Source organism: Arvicanthis niloticus, chromosome 26, assembly GCF_011762505.2.
Source record: "Arvicanthis niloticus isolate mArvNil1 chromosome 26, mArvNil1.pat.X, whole genome shotgun sequence".
In the NCBI taxonomy this organism is placed as follows: Eukaryota; Metazoa; Chordata; class Mammalia; order Rodentia; family Muridae; genus Arvicanthis; species Arvicanthis niloticus.
Window position 1 is genome coordinate 38,934,029 of NC_133434.1, and position 27,221 is coordinate 38,961,249.

Below are 27,221 nucleotides of genomic sequence, written 5' to 3' on the forward strand. Positions count from 1 at the left end.
AGATCATCAAAGCACTGGAGTACCTGTTTTCCATCTTTTCCAGCTATCAAAATGTCATCCATGAAATGAATCATGTAGATTGCTTCCACATAGTTCTAACACCCTCTATGGCAGAAGCCACAAACTTTTGGCACAAGGTAGGATTGTTAACCATACCCCGAGGAAAGAGCTTCCATTGATATCTTTTCATAGATTTTCTAAAGTTTATAGAGGGAACACTGAAAGTAAAATGTTTTCTATCTTTAGGATGCAAGGGGATAGTTAAAAAAAACAGTCTTTTAAATCTATAACTATTTTATAATAACCTAAAAGTATGGCCACCGGTGTGGGCAGCCCAAGTTATAAGGCTCCCATTTTAATCATGGTTGCATTAACAGCCCTCAAGTCTTGCAACTATCTCCACTTTCCTGACTTTTTCCTAATGACAAATATTGGGGTATTCCAGGGAGACTTACTCTCTTCTAAATGCCCTGCCTGTAATTGCTCATGCACTAGCAAATGGGCAGTTGTAAATTTTCGGTGGTTAGGGAACACTGATCCACCCAGACGGGCGAATCCCCTTTCCAGGTGATGGGATCCACACAACGCCCTAGGGGTGCAGCTGAATCAGTAGCCCCCATAAGAAATACCCCAAGCCTTTTCTTCCAGTGTTACCATAAACCTCAATAGGATGAGTGATCCCATCTTCACTTTTTCCTAATCCTTTCCCTGGGGAAAATCCAGAGTTTATCATTTGAGCTGTGATTACTTCATTAGGGCTGCACATAATCAATCCCAACTGGGATAATAGATCTCTGCCCCAGAGATTAATGGGAAGGCCTGAGATGACATAGGGTTGTATATTTCCTGTATTTCCTTCTTTATCTTTCCACATCAGCACCTTAGAGCTTTGTAGTGGGTTTTGACTTTGGCCAATACCCCTTAAATTGGTTAAGGTTGAGGTAAGAGGCCAGGTGGCAGGCCAATCACTTTGTTTTAGGATAGTCACATCAGCTCCTCTGTCAACCAAGCCTTGAAATGCCTTTCCATCTAGCCAAATTGTCATCATAGGTTTTTGTTTAACTATAGGCTGTACCCAGTATGCATTAGAGGAACCAAAGCCTCGATCCTCTTTTAGGATTCTTTTATTTGTGATTAGTAAGGTACAATGGAAGTAACAATAGTTGAGCTATCCTCTTTCCTGTAGGAATGGTGACTATATTCTGAATTGCCTGTGCCATTACCTTAATCTCACCCTGATAATCATTATCTATAACTCCAGGAAAAATTTGTAATCCCTGCATAGTAGCACTGCTTCTTCCCACTATCAGGCCAAACACATTTGGATAGAGTGGTCCAAACACTCCAGTGAATAAGGCCTGAGGTCCCATTTATGGTTTCTGATACAGGAAAAGCCTCAGCGTTTCCCTCCTCTGGCTCATCTGTAGCTGAACTAAAGCTAGAGGGCAGAGACTGACTTTGGACTCCTGGTTGAGGAACACAAGGATTCGGAGGATTTTCACAGTTAGTCTCTTGAGACCTCTTCCCTGTCCTTAATTTCTGTAACTGGTTACTTAAGTCCTGATACTCTTTTTCTAACTCTATCAGTTGTTTAAGTGTAGAAATTTTGTCCTGTAACTCTTTTTTGGGATCTACAACTATTGTCTCCATTGGGGGAGCACTTGGAGGTGGAGGCACATAGGGAGAAGGCATTTCAGCATTATAAACTTTGACTTCTTCTTCCTCTTGGTCAGCACAATCTGGCTCTGACAAATTGTCATCAACCTTTGGTTGTATTTTGGATTCTAACTTATGCTTCTTTTTATTTTGAACAAAAAAGACAGCATTCAAGAACAAAAGCAGAAAATTAACACATGTGAGCAGCAAACAACAAAACCAAAACAGAGAGTTGGATTCAGGTTGACTAATTTCTTGTCCCATTTTCATTACCTTTCTTGAAGCAAACCAAAACAGAGAGTTGGATTCAGGTTGACTAATTTCCTGTCCCATTTCCTTACCTTTCTCCATGCAGCAGATTCCTGCAACAATCAACAGATCCTTCTTCCAGTAACGTCCCTCACTGGATCTCTCGATCTTGCTGCCTCTCCTTGAGCACCAAAAATGTTGCAGCCCTCTCCACTCCATGCTTGGCGGCCACTGTTTCCCGGCCCAAGCTGCTGCTCTTGTCTGCGGGTCAGGGTCTAGCAAGAAAGACAGTGAGGATAAAGGGGAAGAGACTCGAAGAATGGAGACAAGACAGAGGTTCTGATCAAGTCTCCCTTATTGAAGGGAAATCTGGGGTATTTATAGGCTTTTGCCACATGCCTTCAGGTGTGGATATGACATAAGCCTTACAGGCATGTATATCGTGGATAGCATGTGCACCGTGCACCTTGCAGGCATGGATACCACCCCTCACAGGCATGTATGGCGTGGATAGCACGTGGACAGCACGTGAACTGCATGCCTTGCAGGTGTGGCTACCACATGCGCCTTGCAGCTGGGGGCAGTAAACAGCAAAACAAAATATGTGGGATATCAGAGTGTGCTTCAGCTGTTGTAGGCTGTTGAAAAACAAGTCTCATGTCAGGGTATATGGCTCCAGATAGCTGCAAAGTTGATAGCCGATTTCTGCTAAAAGTGGACTCCCAACAGTTCTGGTAACTGTAGGATGATCATTGCTCTCAGAGCAAAGGAGCAGGCAGCCAGAGCTGGAATGGTGGGCCCTCCTCAAGGGTTGAGTGGGGTGAGATTCCTCTTTGAAGACAGAAACAAATGCTAATGGAGTGCAAACCACTCCTGAGATCTGAAAAAGTTCTGACCCTGGTCCGGAAGCACACTTTAACCTTGAAGAGTGGTAAAACTCACTGGCCTATCAAGGCTTCCAGGCAGACCTGCCAATCAGACAAGGAGGCAGGTTCTTCCAGGTGCCATTCTGCAAGTTTGAGGTGGCTGTGCAGGCTCGAATGATCATCTGTGCCCTGCTCTGAGCTCTGCTGTAGAGTACTGTGTGGAGACTTCAGGGAAGCTCTAAAATCAAGTCATGGTGAGCACAGGATCACTGCCCACAATAGGTAATTGCAGGCAGCTGAGCAGTGGGAACTGGAGTGCTGGGTCCTCTCTAGGGCTGCATGGGAAGCATCAGCCACATGTGACCACCTGTGAGGTCCCTGGTGATGCTCCTCACTTTTTATATCAGGCAGTGACATCTGAGTAAGATCACTATCTTGGCTGATTCTGAATCTGCCCAAAACATTTGGACCAGTTGCTTTCTTGTAGAAACATGGGTGGTTTCTCTGACTCTGCAGCACATTTGTCCAAACCCTTTTGTCTTTTATAGTATACATTAAAAACACAGGTATAGCAGTGTAGTTGTGGTGCATGCTTTTAATCCCAGCACTCAGGAGGCAGAGACAGGGGGATGATGGTGATGGAATAATGATCAATAATCATGGTAATCAATAATCAATACTAATCAATGGCCAATAATCAATACTAGTCAGTAACCAAAAGTGATCAATAATCATGATAATCAATACTACAGAATAATCAGCAGCCAGTGCTAATCAATAATCAATACTAATCAATAGCCACTAATGATCAATGATTGATGACGCACACCTTTAATCCCAGCACTAGAGAGCCAGAGGCAGGCAAATTTCTGAGTTCAAGGCCAGCCTGGGAAACAGAGTGAGTTCCTGGACTGCCAGGACTACTCAGAGACAGTGGCCCGCCCGAGACTACATTTCCCATAAGGCATCATGCCAAGATGGTGGTAGCAGAACTACTTGCGCATGCGCCGGAAACTCAATCCAAGATGGCGGCCGGCCGAAGACTACATTTCCCATGAAGGATCTGGCCCGGCGCACATGCTTAAGTTCGGAAATCCCCACAGGGGCCAAGAGACTTCACTGAGGGCCTGAGAGACTCCACTGAGGACCACTACCACCACCTCCTTGGCCAGGACGAGTACCTCTGTCCTGGTGGCATTGGAGGGCTCCTTCTGACATCACAGACCGCACAACGCAATCTGATTGCCTGCCGCTGGGCCACCACAGACCAGGGAGATGACCGGAGCTTCCAGGTACCCTGGCGGGCGGGTGGAAGTGGAGGCCCCAGGCTGCCCATGAGCGAGTGGCGGTGCCTGTGAATCTGAGGCAGGGGCGTGACCAGAGCTGCTTCCAGGTACCATGGCTGGCAAACCTATGGACACGGCTCCAGACTTGTAGCAAGGAGAACTGTATCATGTTGGGCATTGTTATTGAAAGACCCCCAAAAGGGGAGACCCTCACTCTAGTCTCTAGTAACTGGCAAGACAGCTAGAGGCTTTATTTCCAGAATCACCCAGCTGAGGTAAAGACTCAGAGCAGGGAGGGTCAACCTTGAGGCCAGAGAAAGAAGAGTATTTAAAGAAAAAAAACCACAAACCAGGCTAGTTAGGGAGAAACCAAGGAAGAATATCATAAAAATAGTGGAAATTCCCAGCCCTTCATTCAGTTGGTCATGTGGGAAACATCTTGTACATGTTTTTCTCAGGAATTGAATCTTGCTCAACCATCTACTTTTTGGTCAGCCAGTTCCCAGAACAGCCCAGCTGACCTATATTTTTAGTTTTCCTTTCTTTGTGGTCAGCCAGTTCCTGAAACCTGGAGCTAGTGAACCAGCTGACCTACATTCTTGGCTCAGCTCTAGGGGTCATAAAAACTTTTCATACCCTTTATAAATTTTTATACCTTTCAATTGTCACCTGGTCATTTCCATGTGGACACAAGGGTCACCAGTATGTGTAAAACTGACCATTGATGGACTGTGATTACTATTCTGGGCTTTCATTTTAAGATCTTAAATAACATACTTAAGTACAGACACAGTGGTACATGCCTTAAATCCCAGGAGATGAGCGCCAAGCAGATCTCTGATTCAAGTCTTCCTGGTACAGAACATGTTTTAGGTGAAGTAAAGCTTAGATACAGGCAAAGTGTTACACACATATTACCCAGCATTCAGGAGATAGAGCCATGCAGATCTCTGAGTTCAAGGTTCATCTACTGAGTAAAATCCAGGACAACTGAGCTTAGGCAGTAAAGGTCTTGAAAAATATAAAGCTGGTGATGATGTAATAGAAGGGGCCGTGTTCCAGCCCCAGCAAGCAGAGGAACTCAGCAGCTTTGTCCATGTGGCTTTGGGAGGAAAGAATAGAAGGAATGACTGAGACAATTGATGCTGGTGAGCTGTAGTTAAAAAATTAGTGGGGATGAAGAAGAAACCAGCATCACTGAGGTGAAATCTTCTGGTGAGTGTTTTCTGAGAGGACAAAGTAGCTCTGTTCCAGAGATAGCCAAGGCTGTACCTTGTTGTGCACCTGGAGTTGATCATGTGTGAGAATCACCCAGGTGATATTGGTTTTAAGCATAAATGAATCTCATGCAGAGCAGCTAAGGCTTGGCATGGTGAAGGGAGTGTATGACAGGAAAGCAGTGAATCCTAGTCGCAGGGGAAGAACCCAGTGTATTGAAGATGTCAGTCCCATGGGATGAGCAGAAAGAACAGCAGCAGCAGTAGAGCAGAGTCAAGCTAAACCTAGAGTGCTATAGATGGAAGAGCTGGAGAAGTGACCCAATCTCTTTTGAGGAGTGCAGATGATCATGTGTGGATCCCAGATACTGGAACAAGAAGCTGTAATAATGAAGTTACCTTTGAAACCCTAATATTTTTAGTTTCCAGAGCTGTGGGCTACCTGCTCAGGAAAACAGTTTCAGATGGTGCAGTAACAGATAGTAAGGTAGGTCTTTGGACGAAGTACCTTTTCAACTGCCATGCATGTCTTGTGCTTGAACAGGAATATTTTGAGTTTGTAAAGCCCAATCAATTCTGTTTTAGAGAGCTCACAAAGTCCATTTGAGCAAACATCCTATGACAAAGCCTCATTTTCAACAGCTAGTCAAGGTACAACTGCAGGGTATAAATAACTAATACACCTTACAAAGAAAAAGTTAGTCTACCCATCATAATTGTCAGATGATTTTGCCCCCTTAATTGGTTCCTGCAGATTATTCCAGTAATGCCGCTTTTAAAATATTAAGTTGCTGGCCTGCATGTTAATGTCCCAATCTTGCTGTAACTTCAAAAAATACCCAGCACCCCTAGACTTGGTCTCTCAGATTCGATCTCACGTGAGGCTGACTGGTGAGAATCCTTATTACAGAGCTCATAATAAAGACCTCCATGTGTTTGCATTACAATAGGCTCCTTGTTGGTTGTTGGGATCTTTGTGACTTGGACATAACATCTTAATGCATTGACTAGAACCCCAAGACCCTCAGGACTCCCAACTAAAGTATTGAAAGGCTGGTTGTTAAGATGAACCATTGTTTCTATGTCAGTGGCTTGTCTGCCAGATTTGTGTCTGTGTGCCTTGGTTTTTAGGTCTTCCTTGAGTATATGTGGAGGGAGATGACTAAATTGAACATGGAACCCTGCTACAGTGGATACCCTGGAGAGTCATAGCCCTGAAGTGCTTCGAAGATGTTCCAGAGCATGGTATAGTGGATGGTGTTTCTCTGGTCTTAATTTCTGGGAAGGTTAGAACACACTTGGAACCCTGACAGGGCTCACAGCTTCTGGCATCCTGTCTTCATTTTCTCCTCTGCCCAAGTGTAGAAATCTGCTAGGTGGCCTTTATCGCCTTCTTGTGGCTGTCTATTTTGTGTGTGGAACTTTGTTATTCTCTCACTGAGGAAATGAGACAGATTCCATCCTAATAGATTTAGTTACTAGCCCCACACCTTGGGTTAAATCCTTCTTAACAAGAAGACATAGACCCATTGACTACTCCATGACAGAGAGCTCTTCCAGATAGTATCCAGGGCAAACTCAGGCTCTGCCTACCTTGTTTTACAGGGTGGAAAAACAAACACCTCATTTTCTACCTCCTGAACTACCCTCTTCCCAGTTCATATGTGACTCTATAGTTTTGAACTTGGAGCTGTCATGAGATGGAAGTCATTCTTCATTGATTCCAACAAATTTAGCATATCTTCCTTGGGTCAGAAATCATGTCCTTTGTTGGTGGTCATTTCCAGGTCTGTGAGACAATCTGCTTTTCTGTCCACCTTCCAGCTGTTTTAGCCTCCTCTTTGGTAGCACTGTCCTGAGAACCCAGAGTTAAAGATCCCTCACCCCAGGTCAGCATAGCCTGTGATCACCCTTTCTGGTGTATCCTTCCCTGCTCTGAGCCAGGTGCCCTCCCTATTTTGTCCTCACTCAGCCACAACTCCAAGTCTCTCATGGGTGGCAGGAGCTACTGTATTGATATGGTTAAATCATTGGTTTGGAGTTTTTACAACTGTGGCATAGTTGTTTTCAGTTCTCAACATTTTAGAGCTTAAGTCACCTGAAGGAACCTCAGTCAAGGGAGTGCCCTCATCAGATTGGCTGGTTGCTATGTCTGTGAGAGATAGTGTTGAAGATTGATTAGGAAGACTCTTCCATTGAGGGTGGCAATATCCCTAAGCACATGGTCCTGGACTGGATGAGAGAGCAGGCTGAGCTTGGGACAATGACCTAGCAAGCAAGCAAGCCAGGAGACAGTGTTTATCCATGCTTTTTGCCTTCAGTTTCTAATCTAATCTCCCAAAATAATGGACTGATCTGACAGAACCATGTACAACAACCTTTTATTACCTGAGATATTTTTGCTCAGAGGATTCAATCACAGGAGCAGAGCAGCAGTTAGAACAACAACATGGCATCAAAGGGTTATTTTGCTGCTGGACAGAATCTGTGTTGTGGATTGCATTCTTGTGGACAGGAACAAATTTTGGGTAAAAAGGTTTTGGATTGGTTGGTGTCTTTAACTCTCCACTGGGGGTCCATTCTGACTGCAGATGTGGCCTCTTCAGTGTCCATATCTAACTGCTATTTATCTCAGCTAAGATCAACCCCATATACTCCTTGTCACCCTCCAATTCATGGTCTCTGGCACATCCTAAATGTAACTCTTCCCCCCAGCCAGCTGCAAATTTTGATACACTTTCCCCTCTGGTCCTCTCTTTTATCTCACCACACCTGTTGCTGGTTCTCCCCGATTCCCCTTTTTTGTCTGCTCTTCCATCCAGTTCTCTTTCTTCCATCTGCCTCCTATGACTTTTTTCTTCCCCCTTCTGAGTGAGATTCACCCTTGCTCACTTGGGCCTTCCTTCTTGTATAGCTTCTTTGGGTCTTTGAAGTGTAGTGTGGGTTTCCTTTATTTTATGATTATTATTCACTTGTAAGTGAGTACACACATGCACATGCTTTTAGGTCTAGGTTACCTCACTCAGGATAATAGTTTCTAGCTGTATCCATTTGCCTGCAAAATTCATTATGTTCTTGTATTTTATAGCTGAATAGATTTTGCTTTTGTAAATGTACCTCATTTTCTATATCCATATTTTGGTTGAGTGACATCTGGGATTCTTCCAGTTTCAAGCTGTTATAAATAAAATGGCTATGAACTTTGTGAAGTCCCTACTTTAGCTCTCCCACCTGCACAGAATCCCTCTCTCCAATATCCTCTGTTTCTTTTTTGAGAACATGTGGGCCCCTAGGTATCTTCACAACATGGTACATCAAGTCTCTGTTGGGTTAAGTTCATCCTTTCCATTGAAGCCAGGCATGGCAGCCTAGTTCAGGGAACAGATTCCAAAGATAGAGAGCAGCTTTAGGGACAGCCCCTGCTACAGTTGTTGGAGGACCATCATGAAGACTGAGGTACACATCTGCTAAATATGTTCCAGGGGCCTTAGTCTAGACTGTGTGTGTTATTTTGTTTGTGGTTCAGTCTGTGAGTGTCCCCAAGGGTCCAGGTTAGTTGACTCTGTTGGTCTTCCTGTGAAGTTCCTATCCTCTTCAGGTCCATCAGTCCTTCCCCCAACTCTTCCATAACAGTCCCCAAGGACCTTTCAATGTTTGACTGTGGTTCTCTGCATCTGTTTCAAGTCAGCTGCTGGTTGGAGCCTCTTAATGGACAATTATGCAAGGCTCCTGTGTGGAAGCATAACAGACTATCCATAATAATATCATGGATTAGTGCTTGTTCATAAGTAGGGTCTCCAGTTGGGCAAGTTTCCTTGGCCATTCCCTCACTCTCTGCTCCAGCTTTACCCCTGTATTTCTTTTTAGACAGGACAGATTTTGTTCTGTGTGTCTACTGTGTTGTGGTTGAAACTGATCCTTCAGCTTTCTTCTCATGCTCCCATACATTCCCCATTTGGTCTCAGCCCTTAAATCATGTAAGATACAATATAAACATTTGGTATTCAATACTAAGCTATTTTGCAAGCCTGGTGGTTTTATATTTTTAACTTTACATCTTTTGTTTATTGTTTTCAAGATAAAATTTTTCTATGAAGCCCTTCCTGTCCTGATTGTAGATATAGAAACCACCAAAGCCACCTGACATGTTTTTCTAAAATATGCACATGCTTCTGTGCACCTCTTCATCCACAACTTTAAATTTAAAATTCAGCAAAATATATTATATTATATTATATTATATTTCTCTGAATGGCATATGTTCATGATATCAATACTGCCTGAGGCTTCACACTCATTGGATTCCAGGTGTATGTCGTTCTGCCTTACTCTTGTGTTTGTTCTGAAATTTTTGAATAAATAAGAGTATTGTGCCTGTGTGGATGAACATGAATATCATGTGTGCCTCATCTTTACTGTTGTCAGACGATATCCTCAGTCCTCTTGATCTTGAAGAAATGGGTAGTTGTTGATCCCCATGTAAATACTAGAAATTGACTACCATTATGTGGAAGACCAACAAGAGCTTTCCACTCCTGAGCTCTCTTTCCTGCTCTATGTTCCTTATTTCTGATCAAAATATACATTACTAATATTTTCATCTGTCCATTTTTAACCATTTAAGTATGCATTCCCTTCTAGTAAAATTTATTAATGTTGCTGTTTAAACTGGTTTTCTTCATGTTTTTGCAAGATGAATATAGAACTGCAGTGAATGTATATTTCTTTGTAGGAACTTCAGTAACAAACTGTGAGTTCTCTCTATCATTTTTGTTTCCTTGGTTGATTTTTACAGGGGAGTGAGGGTCTTAATATGTAACTTTTGCTGTCCTGCAACACATCACATAGACCATGCCAGCATCCAGCTCAATGACATACACCTGCCTGTACCTCTGTGATTAAAGACATGAGCAAATACACACAGCTTTCCCATCACATTTTAGTTAGTAATTGTTCATACAACTTTTCAGATGTTTGCTCAGTACAGTTGATCTGTTAACCTCTGCATACCGCTCTCAGTTGCCATTTGTGTTGCAAGGCTATATCATATTCAATGGGATCAGAAGCAGCACAGGTGAAACTTATAATTCAATTTCCTTCTAAAAATGACAGAATGATTAGATTATAACTTCTGTTTCAGGAAATAAGTAAAGGAAGCACCAGAATTACATTATAACATGGTCTAGAACGTATCCATTTATTTACAGTGATGTCACAATCATGCTTTCTGTTGTACACATATATGGAATATTTTAGGATGCAGTGACTTATGATGATGTACATGTGAACTTCACTGCAGAAGAGTGGAATTTGCTGGATCCTTCCCAGAAGAAACTCTACAAAGATGTGATGCTAGAGACCTACCAAAACCTCACGATTATAGGTAAGACTGTGAGTTTTGTTTTGCTTTTCAAAATAATGGAAAAAGTGATTCTTGGTTATTGATTATCCTCTGTTATTTCAATTGAGAACAAAGAAGATTGAGCTGAATAAATCAGGTTCAGTGCTGTAAAAATTCACAGTAACTTGAATTTTACCTAATTTCCAATATTATATCATTCATTTTCTGGTACTGTGTTGTAGGTTACAGTTGGGAAGATCATCATCTTGAAGAGCAACATCAAAGTTCTAGAAGGCATGAAAGGTAGTTTTCATGTGCAAGCTGATACAAATATGCCTGTGAGGAAATTTTAATGTGTTTTGGAAGCTCTAAAGAAAAGCAAGTGTGTAAAAATATGAGTCCTTTAAGTATAGCTATGATTGTAATATTCTCACAAAGCCATGTTCCTCAATCTCAGATATCTGATTTGTGTTTGTAAGGGATTCCTCTAAGGAAGAAGAAATGGAAACAGTACCTTAAGAGATACCTTTAATTGTTTTGTAGCTCCATTAGAGCTTAGCTGTGGGACTACCAATCTGAATAATCTCATAATATTTAGCTGTTGCACATTGAATAGTGATAAATATATATCTAAAGCCATCCAATAAGCAAATAGTCCATGGTAAATTTGGTGATACTCATATTCTTGTAGTGACATTTCTAAGTTTATTGAGTGGTCAGTTAGTGAGAGTACAAAAAGTCATGGAGAAACCTTAATCTATATACAACATGTCTACAAAGAACAAAATGTCAAATGCTGTGAATTTAATATGAAAACCTTTTATCCATCCTTGTTCTTTTAATGGGTATATCAATTGTCAGAATGGATCAAACCTTGTGAGCATAGGGATGTTGAAAGAAGCAACGTACCTCTTTCTACTCCAGAAAAATGAGAAGATATGTAGTATTCTGCCTTTGGTAGACTTTCTGAATATGATAGATGTTTACAATTAATTTGTTTTCTGACTTTACTGGAGACATCCCCAAAGTCACACTGCAGAAAATCTCTATGGGTACTAGAAGTTTGGAAATTCTTCTCTTTTTCCTGGTTCACAGTGCTGCTGTGGTGTGATGCACACTACAGGAAAACCTAAGAAAGCAATCAGGGTTTTAATACCCTGATATCTTCAGACATGTGAAATACATCAAATAGAAGTCTAATAGAAGGGTTGGAGAAATGGCTCAGTGGTTAAGAGCACTGGCTGCTCTTCCAGAGGTCATGAGTTCAATTCCCAGCAACCACATGGTGGCTCACAACCATCTGTAATTGGATTTGATGCCTTCTTCACAATAAATTAAATAAATAAATAAATAAATCTTTAACAACAACAACAAAAAAGAAATCTCATAGAAAAAGGATGCTATAAATGTGAGCCATGTAGTAAATGCTCTCACCATCACAGGTTTGTTTTTTTTTTTTTTTTTTTTTTAGTATTTATTTTTCTTATTTTATATTTTATTTACATTTAAGATGCCATCCCCTTTCCACATTTCCCCTCCCTAGAACACCCCGTCCCATGCCCCCCTTTCCTTTTTGCTTTTTTACGATTTGTTTAAAATGTTAATCAAAGGATTTATAAGTTTGGTAATGCTCAGTCAGAAGCGTAACCCAATACCCAACCTAGATATATAAACTATCTTTGACTGGTGGAGACACGTGAATATCTGCCTCCATGCCCTCCTCTCTTTCTCTTTTTTTTTTCTCTCTCATCACCTAGCTTCTCCTCTCCTTCATCTTCTCCTCTCCTTACTCCATCTCTTCCTCTCGGTAGTCCTTCCCCCTTAGCTCCTCCTACGTATCACCCTTCCTGTTAAAATAAACCTTTTTTTCTCACAATACAATTAGAGCATACTTATGCCTATTTGTACCAGTGAGGTACAAGATAGTCCTAATACCCAGTCCATCATTTTGTTGTCTAACCAGAACCTCTTTCATCTCTTCTAACTAAAACACTTGCTTTTGATCCTGGCTTTTTGGCTTTAGAATGAATGTCAGCTGAAAACCATCTACTCAGATCTTTTCTCTCAAAGTAAATAGCCAGGATTGGTTATGAGACTATAGGTCTTCAACCCCATCAGAAATCCAGAATGACTGAGTTAACTGAAGTTATGGGAAGCACTAAGCATAGCTTCTAAAATGTAGCCAATTTATAGAGACCGCTGAACACCTGAAAAGCCCCTATACTACCGAATGTTGGAGCATCAAATCTTCAGCCTTCTGGCCCAGAATCATCTGACAGACATTAGTGATGCAGGATTATTAAGGGCTGATTACTCTGTCTAGGCAGATATAATCAGTTGACTATTCTGCATGTGTGTCCTTTTCTGAACAGTAATTTGTCTGTAGATGGAGAGAGGCAATTCTTGCCTAGTGGCTGTCGCAGCACAACTGGAGTAACTCCAAGGATGCTCAGTTTCTTCTTAGAATCCATGACAAGAAGCTGTCAGGAGCAGACAGGTCTCTAATCAAAAAGATCATTAATATATAAATATTTGTAGTGTCAGTTCTATGGACTTCTGATGTTTTGAAAACCAACTATCCATGTAAGGTAACTTGGACTGTTGTCTGTTCACTCCTCTCAGCTATTTCTAAATAAAATATGGAAAACACCCTAACAATCAACTCAAAACCATGAATTTGCTATAGTCCCTTAACTCATAGGTTAACCATCCCAAATCAGTTAAAAAAGTTAAAAAAGGGCTGGGTCTAGACCTTGTATTCTTAAATGTGTTATACAGGCACAATGCCCATGAGAGTATCAATATTCATCTCATTTTTTATTAATAAAAGGCTCATACCAATGAAAACCTTAAATTTGAAATCAAAGTAAATTTTGTACCATTTAAGAAATTATAACTTCATCTTGATAATAATTATACAGATTTCTACCAATAGGTTATGACTATGCAATAAGTCCTAGCTAATCCCCCCTGTTCCAACAAAACCACTACTTTTCCCTAGAAAGACAGACCATTATTAACCACATTAGTCCCCAAGCTCAGGGAATAGGGGCGCTGACTCTTCTTGAACTTCTTCAAGCTGATTAAGGGTGTTGAGATTTTAGAAGAGGGCTGGGGGGAAGAGTAAGTTGATAAGCCTCTTCTGCTGTGTCTTCACTGAATACAGATGGAATTTCAGGACATCAGAGGTTTGGGCAGGTCTGCTCAGTATGCTTGATGAGTAGATACACCAAGGCTGTGTATTCTGCAATATACAATTCTCAGAACAAGTTTTAGTATCAAGAAAAAAAAAATTTCCCACCCCCAGGGGGCTGACATTTTTTTTTTTTAAAGATGTTGGTTCTGACGACTTTTTTTTTTCGCTTGTTAAAATTGGTTGTAGTATTTACGTTTCAGATTTTATCCCCTTACCCTTCTTCCTCCCACCACCCAGGAACCTCCTATCCCATCCCCCTCCTCATGCTTCTTGAGGCAGTGACAGCACCTACCCCCCCTCACTATCCCCTCCCCGCCCTCACATCCCCCCCCCACTGTGTGTGTGTGTGTGTGTGTGTGTGTGTGTGTGTGTGTGTGTGTGTGTGTGTTTTTATGGGACCAAGAAACTCCTCTCCCACCTATGTCTGACAAGGCCATCCTCCCCTACATATACCTCTGGAGTCTTGGGTCCCTCCCTATGTGTTCCCAGGCTGGTGGTTTAGACCCTGGGGGGCTCTGGTTGTTTGGTATTGTTGCTCTCCACCTGGGGTCACTAACCCTTTCTGCTCCTTCAGTCCTCTCACTAAGTTCTCCATTGGGAAACCCCTGATCATATCAGTGGTTAACTGTGAGTATTGTCCTCTGAGTGTGTTAGGCTTTGGCAGACCTCTAAGGAGACAGCTATATCATGTTCCTCACATTATGCACTTCCAGCCATCCACAACAGTGTTTAGATTAGGTGGCTGTACATGGGGTGAACACCCAGGTGGAATGGTCTCCTGATGGCCCCTCCTTCAGTTTCTGTTGATGTTTTGTTTCCCTATTTGCTCCCTTGAGCATTTTTGTTTCTCATTCTAAGTAGAACTGAGGCATCCCCTCTTGGTCTTCCTTCTTCATGAGCTTCATGTGGTCTGTGGGTTCAGTCTTCACTAATCCAAGCTTTTGGGCTAACATCCCTGGAGATATGTTTGTGTAACTATCTTCTTTTGGGGTTTTTGGAAGATTACTTTCTTGCTTTTTCTAGGTTGTAGTTTCCCTCCTTGTGTTGGAGTTTTCCACCAATTATTCTTTGAAGTGCTGGATTTGTGTTGAGATACTGTGTAAATTTGGATTTGTCATGGAATATTTTGGGTTCTCCATCAATAATGATTGAGAGTTTTGCTGGGTATAGTAGTCTGGGCTGGCATTTGTGTTCTCTTAGGGTCTGTATGATATCGGTCCAGGATCTTCTGGCTTTTATGGTCTCTGTTCTTATCTAAACTATTTGGAGTTCTGTAGGCTTCTTGTATATTTATGGACATCTCTTTCTTTAGGTTAGGGAAGTTTTCCTCTATAATTTTGTTGAGGATATTTACTGGTCCTTTAAGTTGGGTGTCTTCCCCCTCATCTATAACTATTATCCTTAGGTTTGGCCTTCTCATTGTGTCTTGGATTTCTTGTATATTTTGGGTTAGTAGCTTTTTGTATTTTGCATTTTCTTTGACAGTTGTGCAATGTTTTCCATGGTATCTCCTGCACATGAGATTCTCTCTTCCATCTCTTGTATTCTGTTGGTGATACTTGTGTCTATGACTCCTGATCTTTTTTTTAGGTTTTCTATCTCCAGGGTATTGTCCCTTTGTGATTTCTTTATTGTTTCTACTTCCATTTTTAGATCCTGCATGGTTCTGTTTAATTCCTTTTCTTGTTTGGTTGCATTTTCTTGCAATTCCTTAAGGGATTTTTGTGTTTCCTCTTTAAGGGTTTCTATCTGTCTACCAGTGCTCTCCTTAAGTTCTTTGAGAGTGTTATTTATGTCTTTCTTAAAGCCCTCTATCATCATCATAAGAAGTGATTTTAATTCTGATTCCTGCTTTTCTGGTGTGATGGGGTGTTCAGGGCTTGGTCTGATGGGGGAGCTGGGTTCTGATGATGCCATGTAACTTTGGTTTCTGTTGCTTACATTCTTGCTCTTGCCTTTTGCCATCTGGTTAACTCTAGTGCTGCCTGTACTTGCTGTCTCTGACTGAAGCCTGTCTTTCTAGTTATCTAGCTTGTGTCTGATCTCCTAGGATCCAGATGTCTCTGTGATCTTTTCCAGGTTCACTGATTACAGTGGTACCTCTAGGATGCCTCAGGATATGGTGCCTCCAAGGTAGTAGTCCAGCTAGGTGTCTGCTGTTCTGGGTGCAGTGTCTCCTCTAGAATATCTCAGGATATGTTGTCTGATGCTCTGAGTTCAGTTGTTCCTCTGTGGCTCTGGGTTGAGTGGACCTTCCAGTATATCTCAGGTGGAATCCGGGGTCCACACAATAGCAGACCTGGCAGAGGTCTGATCCAGGCCTCAGATCTGAGAACTAGTTTCTAAGACACTGTCCAAGTTAGAGCACCTGAGATCCCTGCTTCCGCTGGGTTCTTGGAGGTTGGGGGCAGAGTTGCCACCCAAGATCTGCTCAGTACTCTGGTCCAGACTGGAAGGAACCAGTGTTCCAGGCCGGGAGTGACTTCCTGGGTCCTTTTGGTTCCCAGTTACTCCCTGTTTAGGGCGGGCCCTGCTGTCTGCTTACCTAAGATACTGCCTGAGTTAGAGCCCCTTGGATCCCTGCTTTCTCTGGGTTCTTGGAGGTTGGGGGCAGAGCTGCCACCCAAGATCTGCTCAGTGCTCTGGCCCAGACCGGAAGGACAGGTATTTTCAAAGAGGTAAAGCAACCCACAGTCTGTGAGTAGAACCATGAATATCAAAAGCATAAAACCTTATTATCTGAGCATTGTTTATTATTATACCTACTGCAAAATTTATTCATATTGATAAAATGATTGACCAGGCTAACAAATGTAGTAAAGTTTTACATGTGCCTATTATTGTTGCAGGCATGAAAGAAGTCATACTGGAGAGAAACCACATGAATGTAATCAATGTGGTAAAGCCTTTTCATGTCGCAGTGGTCTCCAATATCATAAAACCACACATACTGGAGAGAAACTTTATGAATGTAACCAATGTGGTAAAACTTTTACACGACAGTCTCATCTCCAAATTCATAAAAGGACACATACTGGAGTAAAACCGTATGACTGTAATCTATGTGGTAAAGCCTTTTCACAAAGGAGTCATCTCCAAGGACATAAAAGGACTCATACTGGAGAAAAACCGTATGAATGTAATCTATGTGGTAAAGCCTTTTCAAGTCACAGTAGTCTCCAATATCATAAAACCACACATACTGGAGAGAAACCTTATGAATGTACTCAATGTGGTAAAGCCTTTTCAAGTCACAGTAGTCTCCAATATCATAAAACCACACATACTGGAGAGAAGCCTTATGAATGTAATCAATGTGGTAAAGCCTTTTCGTGTCAACGTAGTCTCCGATATCATAAAAGGACACATACTGGAGAGAAACCGTATAAATGTCAACAATGTGGTAAAGCCTTTTCATGTCACAGTAGTCTCCGATATCATAAAAGCACACATACTGGAGAGAAACCGTATCAATGTAATCAATGTGGTAAAGCCTTTTCACAACCGTCTCATCGCCATATCCATAAAAGGACACATACTGGAGAAAAACTGTATGAATGTAATCAATGTGGTAAAGCATTTTCACATAGCAGTCATCTCCAAAGACACAAAAGGATACATACTGGAGAGAAACCTTATGAATGTAACCAATGTGGAAAAGCCTTTTCAAATCACAGTCAACTCCAAGATCATAAACGGACACATACTGGAGAGAAACCTTATGAATGTAATCAATGTGGTAAAGCCTTTTCATTTCAGAGTAGTCTTAAATGTCATAAAAGGACACATACTGGAGAGAAACCTTATAAATGTAGTCAATGTGGTAAAGCCTTTTCAAATCAGAGTACTCTCCAAAGACATAAAAGGACACATACTGGAGAGAAACCTTATGAATGCAACCAATGTGATAAAGCATTTTCATGTCACAGTAGTCTTAAATATCATAAAAGCACACATACTGGAGAGAAACCTTATGAATGTAGTCAATGTGGTAAAGCCTTTTCAGGTCTAGGTAGTCTCCGATATCATAAAAAAACACATACTGGAGAGAAACCTTATCAATGTAATCAATGTGGTAAAGCCTTTCTATATCAGAGTGGTCTCCAGTATCATTATAGAACACATACTGGAGAGAAACCTTATCAATGTAATCAATGTGGTAAAGCCTTTTCATGTCAACGTAGTCTCCAATATCATAAAACCACACATACTGGAGAGAAACCTTATCAATGTAATCAATGTGGTAAAGCCTTTTCATTTAAACGTAGTCTCCAAAAACACAAAAAAACACATACTGGAGAGAAACCGTATCAATGTAATCAATGTGGTAAAGCCTTTTCAGGTCTTGGTAGTCTCCAATATCATAAAAAAACACATACTGGAGAGAAACCTTATCAATGTAATCAATGTGGTAAAGCCTTTCCATATCAGAGTGGTCTCCAGTATCATTATAGAACACATACTGGAGAGAAACCTTATCAATGTAATCAATGTGGTAAAGCCTTTCCACATCAGAGTAGTCTCCAGTATCATATTAGAACACATACTGGAGAGAAACCTTATCAATGTAATGAATGTGGTAAAGCCTTTTCATGTCACAGTGGTCTCCAGTATCATAAAAAGACACATATTGGAGAGAAACTGAATGTCATGAATGAGGTAAAGCCTTTCCAGGACACAGTCATCTCTGAATATACCAAAGAAAATGTGCAGGAGTGAAACCTTATGATTGTAATGAACGTGGTAAAGCCTTTGCATGTCATTGTACTCTCCAAACACTTAAAGGAACACACACTTTAGAGAAACCTTACAAATGTAATGAATGTGGTAAACGCTGTGCCTATCTCTGTGCTCTCCAAAGAACACAAACTGAGCAGAAACCTTTTCATTGTACTGAAGTTGGGAAATAGTTTACGTGCCATTGTGGTTTCTGAATACAGAAATGCACACATATGAGAGCAAAACCATCTGAAATTATCAACATGTTAAAGCCTCTGCATATCATAATCGTTTTTTTGTTTTGTTTTGTTTTGTTTTGTTTTGTTTTTGTTTTTTGAGGCAGGGTTTCTCTGTGTAGCCCTGGCTTTCCTGGAACTCACTTTGAAGACCAGGCTGACCTCGAACTCAGAAATCCGCCTACCTCTGCCTCCCAAGTGCTTGGATTAAAGGTGTGCACCAACACCGCCCAGCTATCCTAATCATTTTTAAAAGTATGAAATAATTTATAGTAGAAATAAACTGGTGATTTCAATATTCTTGACCCTAAAAAATGGCAATATTAAGAGATGTGCCTTGTGGGAGTAGATTTTGCCTTTTTGAAAGAAATGAATTACTATGGTGGTGGTCTTTGGAACTCAGGCCAGTACAAAACAAACCCTCCTACCACTTGGCTGGAAGACAGTCTCTTCCTGAATGCCGTCTCATGAAGATGCAGAACTCTCTGCTCATTTTTCAGCATCATGGCTGCCGGCATGCTGACATTCTTTCTGCCATGATGGTAAAGGACTAAACATTTGAAACTGTATCCAGGCCCAATTAAATATTTGCCTTTACCTCAGTTGCCTTGGTTAATATGTCTCTTCTTAGCAATGGAGATTCTAAGACACAAGTTGGTACCCCAGACTTAAGCATTGCTATGATAGGCCTGATCATGTTTTTGTTTGTTTGTTTGTTTTGTTTTGTTTTATGGAACAATGTGGATTTTTAGACATTGGATTTGAAAATGCATTAAGTGGAACTTAAGGCACCATCCTAGTAGGAATATGAAACACATATGGAATGAGGGTGATTTGAACTTTGTATGTAGTTTTTATGATGTTTTGCTGAAGAATGTTGCTGCCTTTTGCCCTTGTCTGTACAGTTTCCTTGAAGATAAGGTAAAGAGGTTGATGTTCATTGCATTGACAAAGGAAGTCTCAGTAAAGCCAGCAAAGCCTTTGACCTGTGTTTAGTCTCATGATGATTGTTTTGGGCAACCATAGTAATCTTAGAAAGAAAGAAATATAAAATGTTAGGTCAAAAGAGAAAAGCCTCACCAGGAAGTTGAATGAAACTGAATCCTGTGATTAATGATATTAAATGATATTAAAGGAATGGTGATATTAGGGCAAGATTCCATCCATCTAAAGTTACGAATTTGCAGTTGTATGAAAGAGAACTCTATCATGTTAAACTTTATTATCACATTGTCATTGTTTTCATGTGGGTGCAAGGGTCACCAGTATGTGTGAAATTGACTATGGATGAACTCTGATTACAATTCTGGGTTTTCATTTTCAGATCTAACATAAAATACTTAAGTACAGGCATGAAGGTCTTAAATCCCAGGAGATGAGTGCCAAGCAGATTTTTGATTCAAGTTATCCTGGTACAGAACATGTTTTAGGTAAAGAAAAGCTTAGGTACAGGCAAACTGTTACACATGTATTATGCAGCATTCAGGAGACAAAGCCATGCAGATCTGAGTTCAAGGTTAATCTACAGAGCAAGTTCAAGGACAGCCAAGCTTAGGCAGTGGAGTCATTGAAAAATATAAAACTGGTGATGATGTAAGAGATGGGGCCATGTTCCAGCTCCAGCAAACAGAGGAAATCAGCAGCTTTGTCCATATGGCTCTGGCTTTAGAGGAAAGAATAGAAGGGATGACTGAGACAACTGATGCTGGTTAGCTGTATTTAAAAAATGAGTGGGGATGAAGAAGAAATCAGCACCACTGAGGTGACAACTTCTGGTAAGTGATTTCTGAGAGGAGAAAGAAGTTGTATTCCAGAGGTAGCTAAGGTTGTCCCTTGTGGTGCAGATTGACTTAGTCCTGTGTAAGACTCACCCAGGTGGCACTGTTTTTTAGGCAGGAATGTTTGATGCAGTGCAGCTAAGGCTTGGCACCATGAAGTGAGCATGAGAGGAACACAGTTAAGACTGTTTGTCACAGAAGAACCTAATATATTGAAGATATCAGTCCCATGGGATGAGCAGAAAGAGCAGCAGCACAGTTGAGCAGTGTCAAGCAGAACCTAGTGTACTATAGTGGAAGAGCTGGAGAAAAGACCCTGAATTTTTCTTTTGAGGAGGACAGAAGATCATCTGTGGATCCCAGATACTGGAACAAGAAGTTGTAATTTTGAAGTTACTTTGGAGACACCAAGATTTTTAGGTTCCCAAGCTATGGGATACCTTCTCAGGGAAAGTACTTTCAGGAAATAAAATCGGCCAAAAAGAAAGAATTGTGCTGCAGTGAGCAAAGCAGGAAAAAGTTGGAGATCTGAAGAACCTTCTGACATCAGACATGGAGTTGCAGAATTTGGAGATTGCCTTGTTGGCTTTTGGTGTTCTTTAGTCCTCACAATGGTGATTAGGAATGGTGAAGTAAGTCCTGTTAATTTGAACATATATGATGTGCTATTTGTTTTGGATAGTATAAGGAATTAGAGTTACATGATTGTATGAATCTCAAAAGAGACTTTGAACTTTGGACTTTTAACATTTTGAGAATGCTTTAAATGATTTAACGTTTTCATTTGGACCTCACATATTTTGTATTATGCTCTTTTTAAATATGGTCCCCATACACTCATGTGTATGCACAGTCATATGGGGGCCAGACAGTGGAATGTGGTAGTATAAATATGCTTGGCTCAGGGAGTTGGAGGAAGTTATTATGAGATGTGGCCTTGTTGGAGGAAGTGCATCACTGTGGGTGTGGGCTTTGAGGTTCCACCCAGTGCAGAATGGACCCTCCTACTAGCTCCCTGGCAGACACTCTCTTCCTGGCTGCCTTTGGATCAAGGAGCAGAACTCTCAGCTTCTTTGCCAGCATCATGTTTTCTTTCATGCCTGCCATGCTTTCTGCTATGATGAAAAAGGACTAAATCTCTGAAACTGTAAACCAGTCCTAAACTGTTGCTTTTATAGGAGTTGCCTTGTTCATGATTTCTCTTCATAGCAATGGAAACGCTAAGACAGAAACCCTATGAGTGTATTTAGTATGGTCAAGCTTTTGCACAATTCTCTAGTCTTCATTATCATGAGAGACTATGTGCTAGAGGAAAACCTTATGAACATGTTTGTTGTGGCCCGAGCTGCCCCACGCTTGGGGGGCCAGAAATGTTGAGAACTGCACTACCCCACATTTTGGGTCCAAAATGTCTCAGACCATTCTGTCAGTGTTGGAACCCACACTGCCAAAAGCCTTGGGGGCTAAGTTGTTAGAGCCCGCACTGCCCCAAATTGCTCCGGTCTGTGGGTCAGGGTTCAGCAAGAGAGAGAGTGAGGATGGATTCAAAGAATGGAGACCAGACAGTGTGACTCAATCTTGTTTATTCTTCAGTTTCTCTTCTTCTCTCCAAGTCCCTAGTTCCTAGTCCCTAGTGCCTCCAAGTTCCAAGTTCCTAATCCAAGTGCCTAATGTCTAACACCTAATAATTCTTCTTCTGAGTTGTCTAGTCCATGTGTCTTCTTCCTAATGCCTAATTCCTAACTCCAATTGTACTCTAAGTTGTACTCTCTAACCTAATTCCTAGTTCCAAGCTGTACTCTCTGTTGTATTCTTCTGAGTGTCTAATGTCTACTCCTACTCCTAGTGTCTGAATCTCTGTTATTCCAAATTGTTCTGAACTCTTCTGTCTGCCTCTCATTTTTTTATATGTCTCACTTCTAAGCCATGCCTCTAAGTCACACCTTTAATCATGCCCTTAGGTCTTGTCTCTATATCTGATCTCTAAGTCACACCCTTAAGTCACACACCTTTAAGTCTCACACACCCAAGGGAAAATCCTGGGTATCTAATACAAGATGTTATCAGAGTGTGCTCAGCTGTTGCAGGCTATTGTAATCAAATCTCTTATCAGGTTATATAGCTTAAGATGGCTGAAAGGATGATAGCCACCTTCTGTCTGATCCCCACAGGTCCCCCCTTTTTAAACTTTTTTTTTCAAAAGAGAAGGCTGGGAAAACTTATGGAAACCGTGCCTCTCTTATGTTGGAACATATGACCCCAGTCTCCCTTTCCCATCCTTGGATACTCAACAGCCATTGGTTAGCTGCTGTCTTAGGATGGTGAGGCCTCCCTTTTTAGGGGAAAGGGTCTTAAAGTTCTCTTACCCGTCATTGACTATCCGACTTAGTGCTTAAGTTAGGGGATAATCCTCATTAGTCTCGATTAGAGTTTTTACAATCCCCTACTTCCAGCCTGTAATAACGGACCTCTGTGGGTTTCATTTGAATAGCATCTATCTGTTGTACAAAAGCCATCAGTTTGTTGAACAGCATGGACCCAAGGGACAAGAGACTTAATCATGCCTAAATAGTAAGCACAAGAGCAATACTCTTTTTAAGGGCACCACATAATTCCCTCTATCAGAGGAGTAAAAAGTATAAGCCTCTTCTATTCTGCTTACAAATGTGTTATAGCAGAATCTAAATCCATATAAATACAGAACTGATCATAGCTTTGATCTTAACAAAACAAGTAAGGAAATCCCTGTTCCTGCTCTCGTCAATCTTAAACCCACCAAAAAAATCTATAGTAACTGTGGTAGTGGGTTTTCTCCTGGGTCTAAACAATGTTGCCCTCTAAATCATAAGTTGGGGAACCAAGAGTCTAATAGAGTTACCCCAGAGGTACGGGTGGTGATGTCCCCTAACACACTGGGGACTTCCCAAGTCAGGTTCGCTGGTTGATCTGTTCCAGTTTGAAGGCAATTGAGAAGCATCTTCATGTTTCCAGTGAAGAAAAAATATGCTTCTCAGAGGGTTTCTCCTCCTTGGATTTGTTATTTTTGTCTATTTGTTTAATCAGTCTCTCTGGCAGCCACCATGTGGCATCTGCAATTTGGGAATATATGTAGACAGAACCTCTTCCCCCAGATAAGCACTGGATCTGGCCCATTCTAGGTTCTAGTTAATGGGTCTTTCCAGAGGACTGTTGCAAAATTATATTTGGTATTAGGATGCCAGAATCTATCTGCAGTGAATTTTCCTTCAGAAATCAAAGTTAAAAATTTTAAAATAAAGAGTGTGTGATGAAGGATAGTTCTGGGGGATCTCTTCATAGGGTACCATTCCCCCTTTTTAATTTTTTTCAAATTGACATTTAATGGTTTGATGTGCCTTTTCAACCATACCTTGGCCCTGTGGATTATATGGAATACCCATTTTATGTAGTATTCCCAATTTTTCACAGAATTGGCAGAAACTGGAGCTTGTTTAACCTGGGCCATTGTCAGTCTTTATCTGTTTAGGCACACCCAATACAGCAATTGTAGAAAGCATATGAGTGATCACATGCTTGCTTGTTTCTCCAGATTGTAATGTCCCATAAATGAAACCACTGTATGTTTCTACACATACATGTATATATTTTTGATTGCCAAATTCATTATAATGAGTAACATCCATTTGCCAGATACTGTTTGGTGTCAGTCCCTTTGGATTTATGCCCAAATGAGGAACTGGTAAAAGTGTAACACATGATTGACATTGTTTAACAAAATTTGTCTAGCTTGTTCTCTGGTAATTTTAAACATGATTTTTAAAGTTTTAGAATTAAGGTGATGTAACTCATGAGCCTTTATGGCCTGATCCAAGTTAGATAATCTCTTCTTCAATTTTTCCTAATCCTTTCCCTGGGGGAAAATTGAGAGTATATCACTTGAGCTGTGAGTAGTTCATTAGGGCTGCATATAATCAGTCCCAACTGGGATAACAGATCTTTGCCCCAGAGATTAATAGGAAGGCCCGGGATGACATAGAGTTGTATATTCTCAGTATTACCTTCTTTATCTTTCCATGTCAGCACCTTAGAGCTTTGTAGTGGATTTTGACTTTGGCCAATACCCCTTAGATTGGTTAAGGTTGGGGTAAGAGGCCAGGTGGCAGGCCAATCGCTTTGTTTTAGGATAGTCACATCAGCTCCTGTGTCAACCAAGCCTTGGAATGCCTTTCCATCCAGCCATAGTGTCATCATAGGTTTTTGTTTAACTATAAGCTGTACCCAATATGCATCAGAGGAACCAAAGCCTTGATCCCCTCTCTTAGGATTCTTATATTTGTGATTAGTAGGGTACAATGGAAGTAACAATAGTTGAGCTATCCTCTTTCCTGTAGGAATGGTGACTATATTCTGAATTGCATGTGCCATTACTTTAATCTCACCTTGATAATCATTATCTATTACAGGAAAAATTTGTAGTCCTTGCATAGTAGTACTGCGTCTTCCCACTATCAGACCAAACACATTTGGATAGAATGGTCCAAACACTCCAGTGGGTAAGGCCTGAGGTCTCATTTCTGGGGTTAATACTATGTGTTTGGCAGAACTGAGGCCTAGTCCTGTGCTTCCTGGTGTTGCTCGACTAAGTTCAGACAGGGATTGTTGTTTGTTGGTATAAAACTGACTGCTCCATAAGCCTATTTTGGCTTGTGTTGGTTTGGGGCCTGGAGCTGGCCCCTGTTCCCATTTCCCTGATTATGGGAAAGGATGTTTCCTTGTGCATCTCTTTTGGACCTACATTCACTAGCCCAATGCCTTCCACATTTGCAAAGTGGGCAGAGCCCAGGCAGTTTTCTGGGCTGTCTCTGGGTTAACTCATTTTCTACCTTGTACTCTCTTGCAAAGTGTCTAGGCTTGCCACATTTAAAACAGGCCTTTTGGTTTCTACTACCCAAAAAAATATGTATATGCACACACATATACAATACACATACACATCATGTATGTGCAGATGCAGGAGATGAGAGCATTAGTTCCCCTTGAACTGAAGTGACAGGCAATTGTGAGCTGTCCAATGTGAGTGTTGAACCCTTGGGACCTCTGGAGCAGCAGCAAGTGCTCTAACTGCTGAGCCATCTCTCCAAATGCTTATCTTCTTGTGTCTTTGCGGTTGCTTACTGAGGAATGGGCAACTTACCAGTGACTATAGGGCTGAAAAAAGTGTTCCTCTCCCAGCAACTAGCAACTGCCTATAGATCCTCAAATAGGGGCAGGTCGTTGTGAGCTCCTCCTCCTCTTGCTTTTTTTCCCCAGCATGTTTGTTTTTGTGCTTTGCATGTGCATGGTGCTGACAGAGGTCAAAAGAGGGCATTAGATTCCCTGGCACTGGTGTTACAGACAATTGTCAGCTACCATGTGGGTGTTTGAACTGATCTCAGGTCCTCTGCAAGTGATCTAACTGCTGAGCCATCTCTCCAATCCCCTTCAGATATTTTAAGTATTTAAATCTTGGGAAGCTGAACATTGTTGTGGCACACACCTGAAGTGGGGCATCATGAGTTTGAGGCCAACCTGGAGTTACAAATGAGACCTAATTCTAAATAATAGTGTAAGAAGTTGAATACTCTATTTAAACTTTATTAAATTAGTTGTATATCTTCTTTTTTCTTTTTTTCAAAACACTTTATCAATATTTGTATAAACATATATACTTATACATGTATACATATATAAACAATAATTAAACAATAAAATATATTTTAAAAGTATGGGGGTTGGGAAGAGTGGGAGGAAGGAGAGAAATGGGAAAATTATGTGAATACAGTGTTCATATATGAAATTCTCAAAAAGGAGTCCAGTTTTTTAAAATGTTCAACAGATTAACTAGAATTTTAAAATATGAAAATAAACATGACCTATAATTATGTTAAAGGACATTTTAACTCACTACAAACTTTGAAGTTTAAAATGAGATCAATAAAAATTATTTTACCCAGCATACTAACAAAAACCAAAATAACATTTTATAATTCAAAGTATTTCTGAGAACAAGAAAATAGATTGTCAGGAGCTAAGTCAGCAGAACCAGGGGTACACTGTGTGTCTGTTTTTTATCATAATTTTTACTTTTTAACATGGGAGTTATAAGCACAAAAATGCAAGATGTGTGGAAGGGGATGACACAGGAGCATAGGTGTTCAGGGGGAGTACAGGTATCTTTCAGAACAGGGTGTCAGCTGGGTGAACATTCAGGGATCAGGTCACTATGACTCTGCCTATGATTCACTTGTCCTTATCTAATTTGGTACTATCTGCCAAAGGCTGCCTATTTACAAGGTCTATGACTACTCAGGCTGGTAGATTTCCACAAAAGCTGCCTGTTTACAATAGTTTATAGCCCTCTGTTTCAGTGTTATTTACATAGAGACCCAAGACTTTGTGTTAGCAGACATGTAAGTTGGGCCTATTGCTGATTTTATGCTTATGGCTGATTTTAGGCCTTCAGTGTATAAGCAGGGCTGCCCCTGACATCTCCCTTCTCCAAGTATAGAAGGACTGTGGCGATTCTAATCTTACCAAGGCGGGGATAGAGGCCTGATCTCCAGTAATTAAAGAGGACCTTGTAATGGCTCCAGCCCTCCTGTCATTGTCCAGTGAGGCATGAGGGCCATATCCATCCCGATACCTTTTTCCTGGAGAGG

The 27,221-nt window shown here is 41.0% G+C and overlaps 1 protein-coding gene across 4 annotated transcripts; it reads left to right on the forward strand.

Moving 5' to 3' along the window:
- Positions 1–3,809: 3,809 nt before the first annotated feature.
- LOC143439448 (uncharacterized) lies at positions 3,810–19,761 on the forward strand. 4 transcript variants are annotated; one of them, XM_076925886.1, is made up of 6 exons: positions 3,810–4,063; positions 5,697–5,761; positions 6,406–6,519; positions 10,482–10,657; positions 10,858–10,918; positions 16,661–18,693. In XM_076925886.1, the coding sequence occupies exons 4-6, from the start codon at positions 10,624–10,626 to the stop codon at positions 18,528–18,530; spliced, it is 1,965 nt and encodes a 654-aa protein (XP_076782001.1). In that variant the 5' UTR covers positions 3,810–4,063; positions 5,697–5,761; positions 6,406–6,519; positions 10,482–10,623; the 3' UTR covers positions 18,531–18,693. The 4 variants fall into 4 exon arrangements, with proteins under 4 accessions (XP_076782001.1, XP_076782000.1, XP_076782002.1 ...); XM_076925885.1 differs by having other exon boundaries at positions 10,531–10,657; XM_076925887.1 differs by having other exon boundaries at positions 10,574–10,657.
- The last annotated feature ends 7,460 nt before the right edge of the window (positions 19,762–27,221 follow it).

Bases quoted from the DNA above. Each gene is read 5' to 3' on its own strand.
- LOC143439448 (XM_076925884.1), top strand. The intron at 10,658-10,857 runs GTAAGACTGTGA...ACTGTGTTGTAG, and splicing joins CCAAAACCTCACGATTATAG to GTTACAGTTGGGAAGATCAT. The intron at 10,919-16,660 runs GTAGTTTTCATG...TTATTGTTGCAG, and splicing joins AGTTCTAGAAGGCATGAAAG to GCATGAAAGAAGTCATACTG.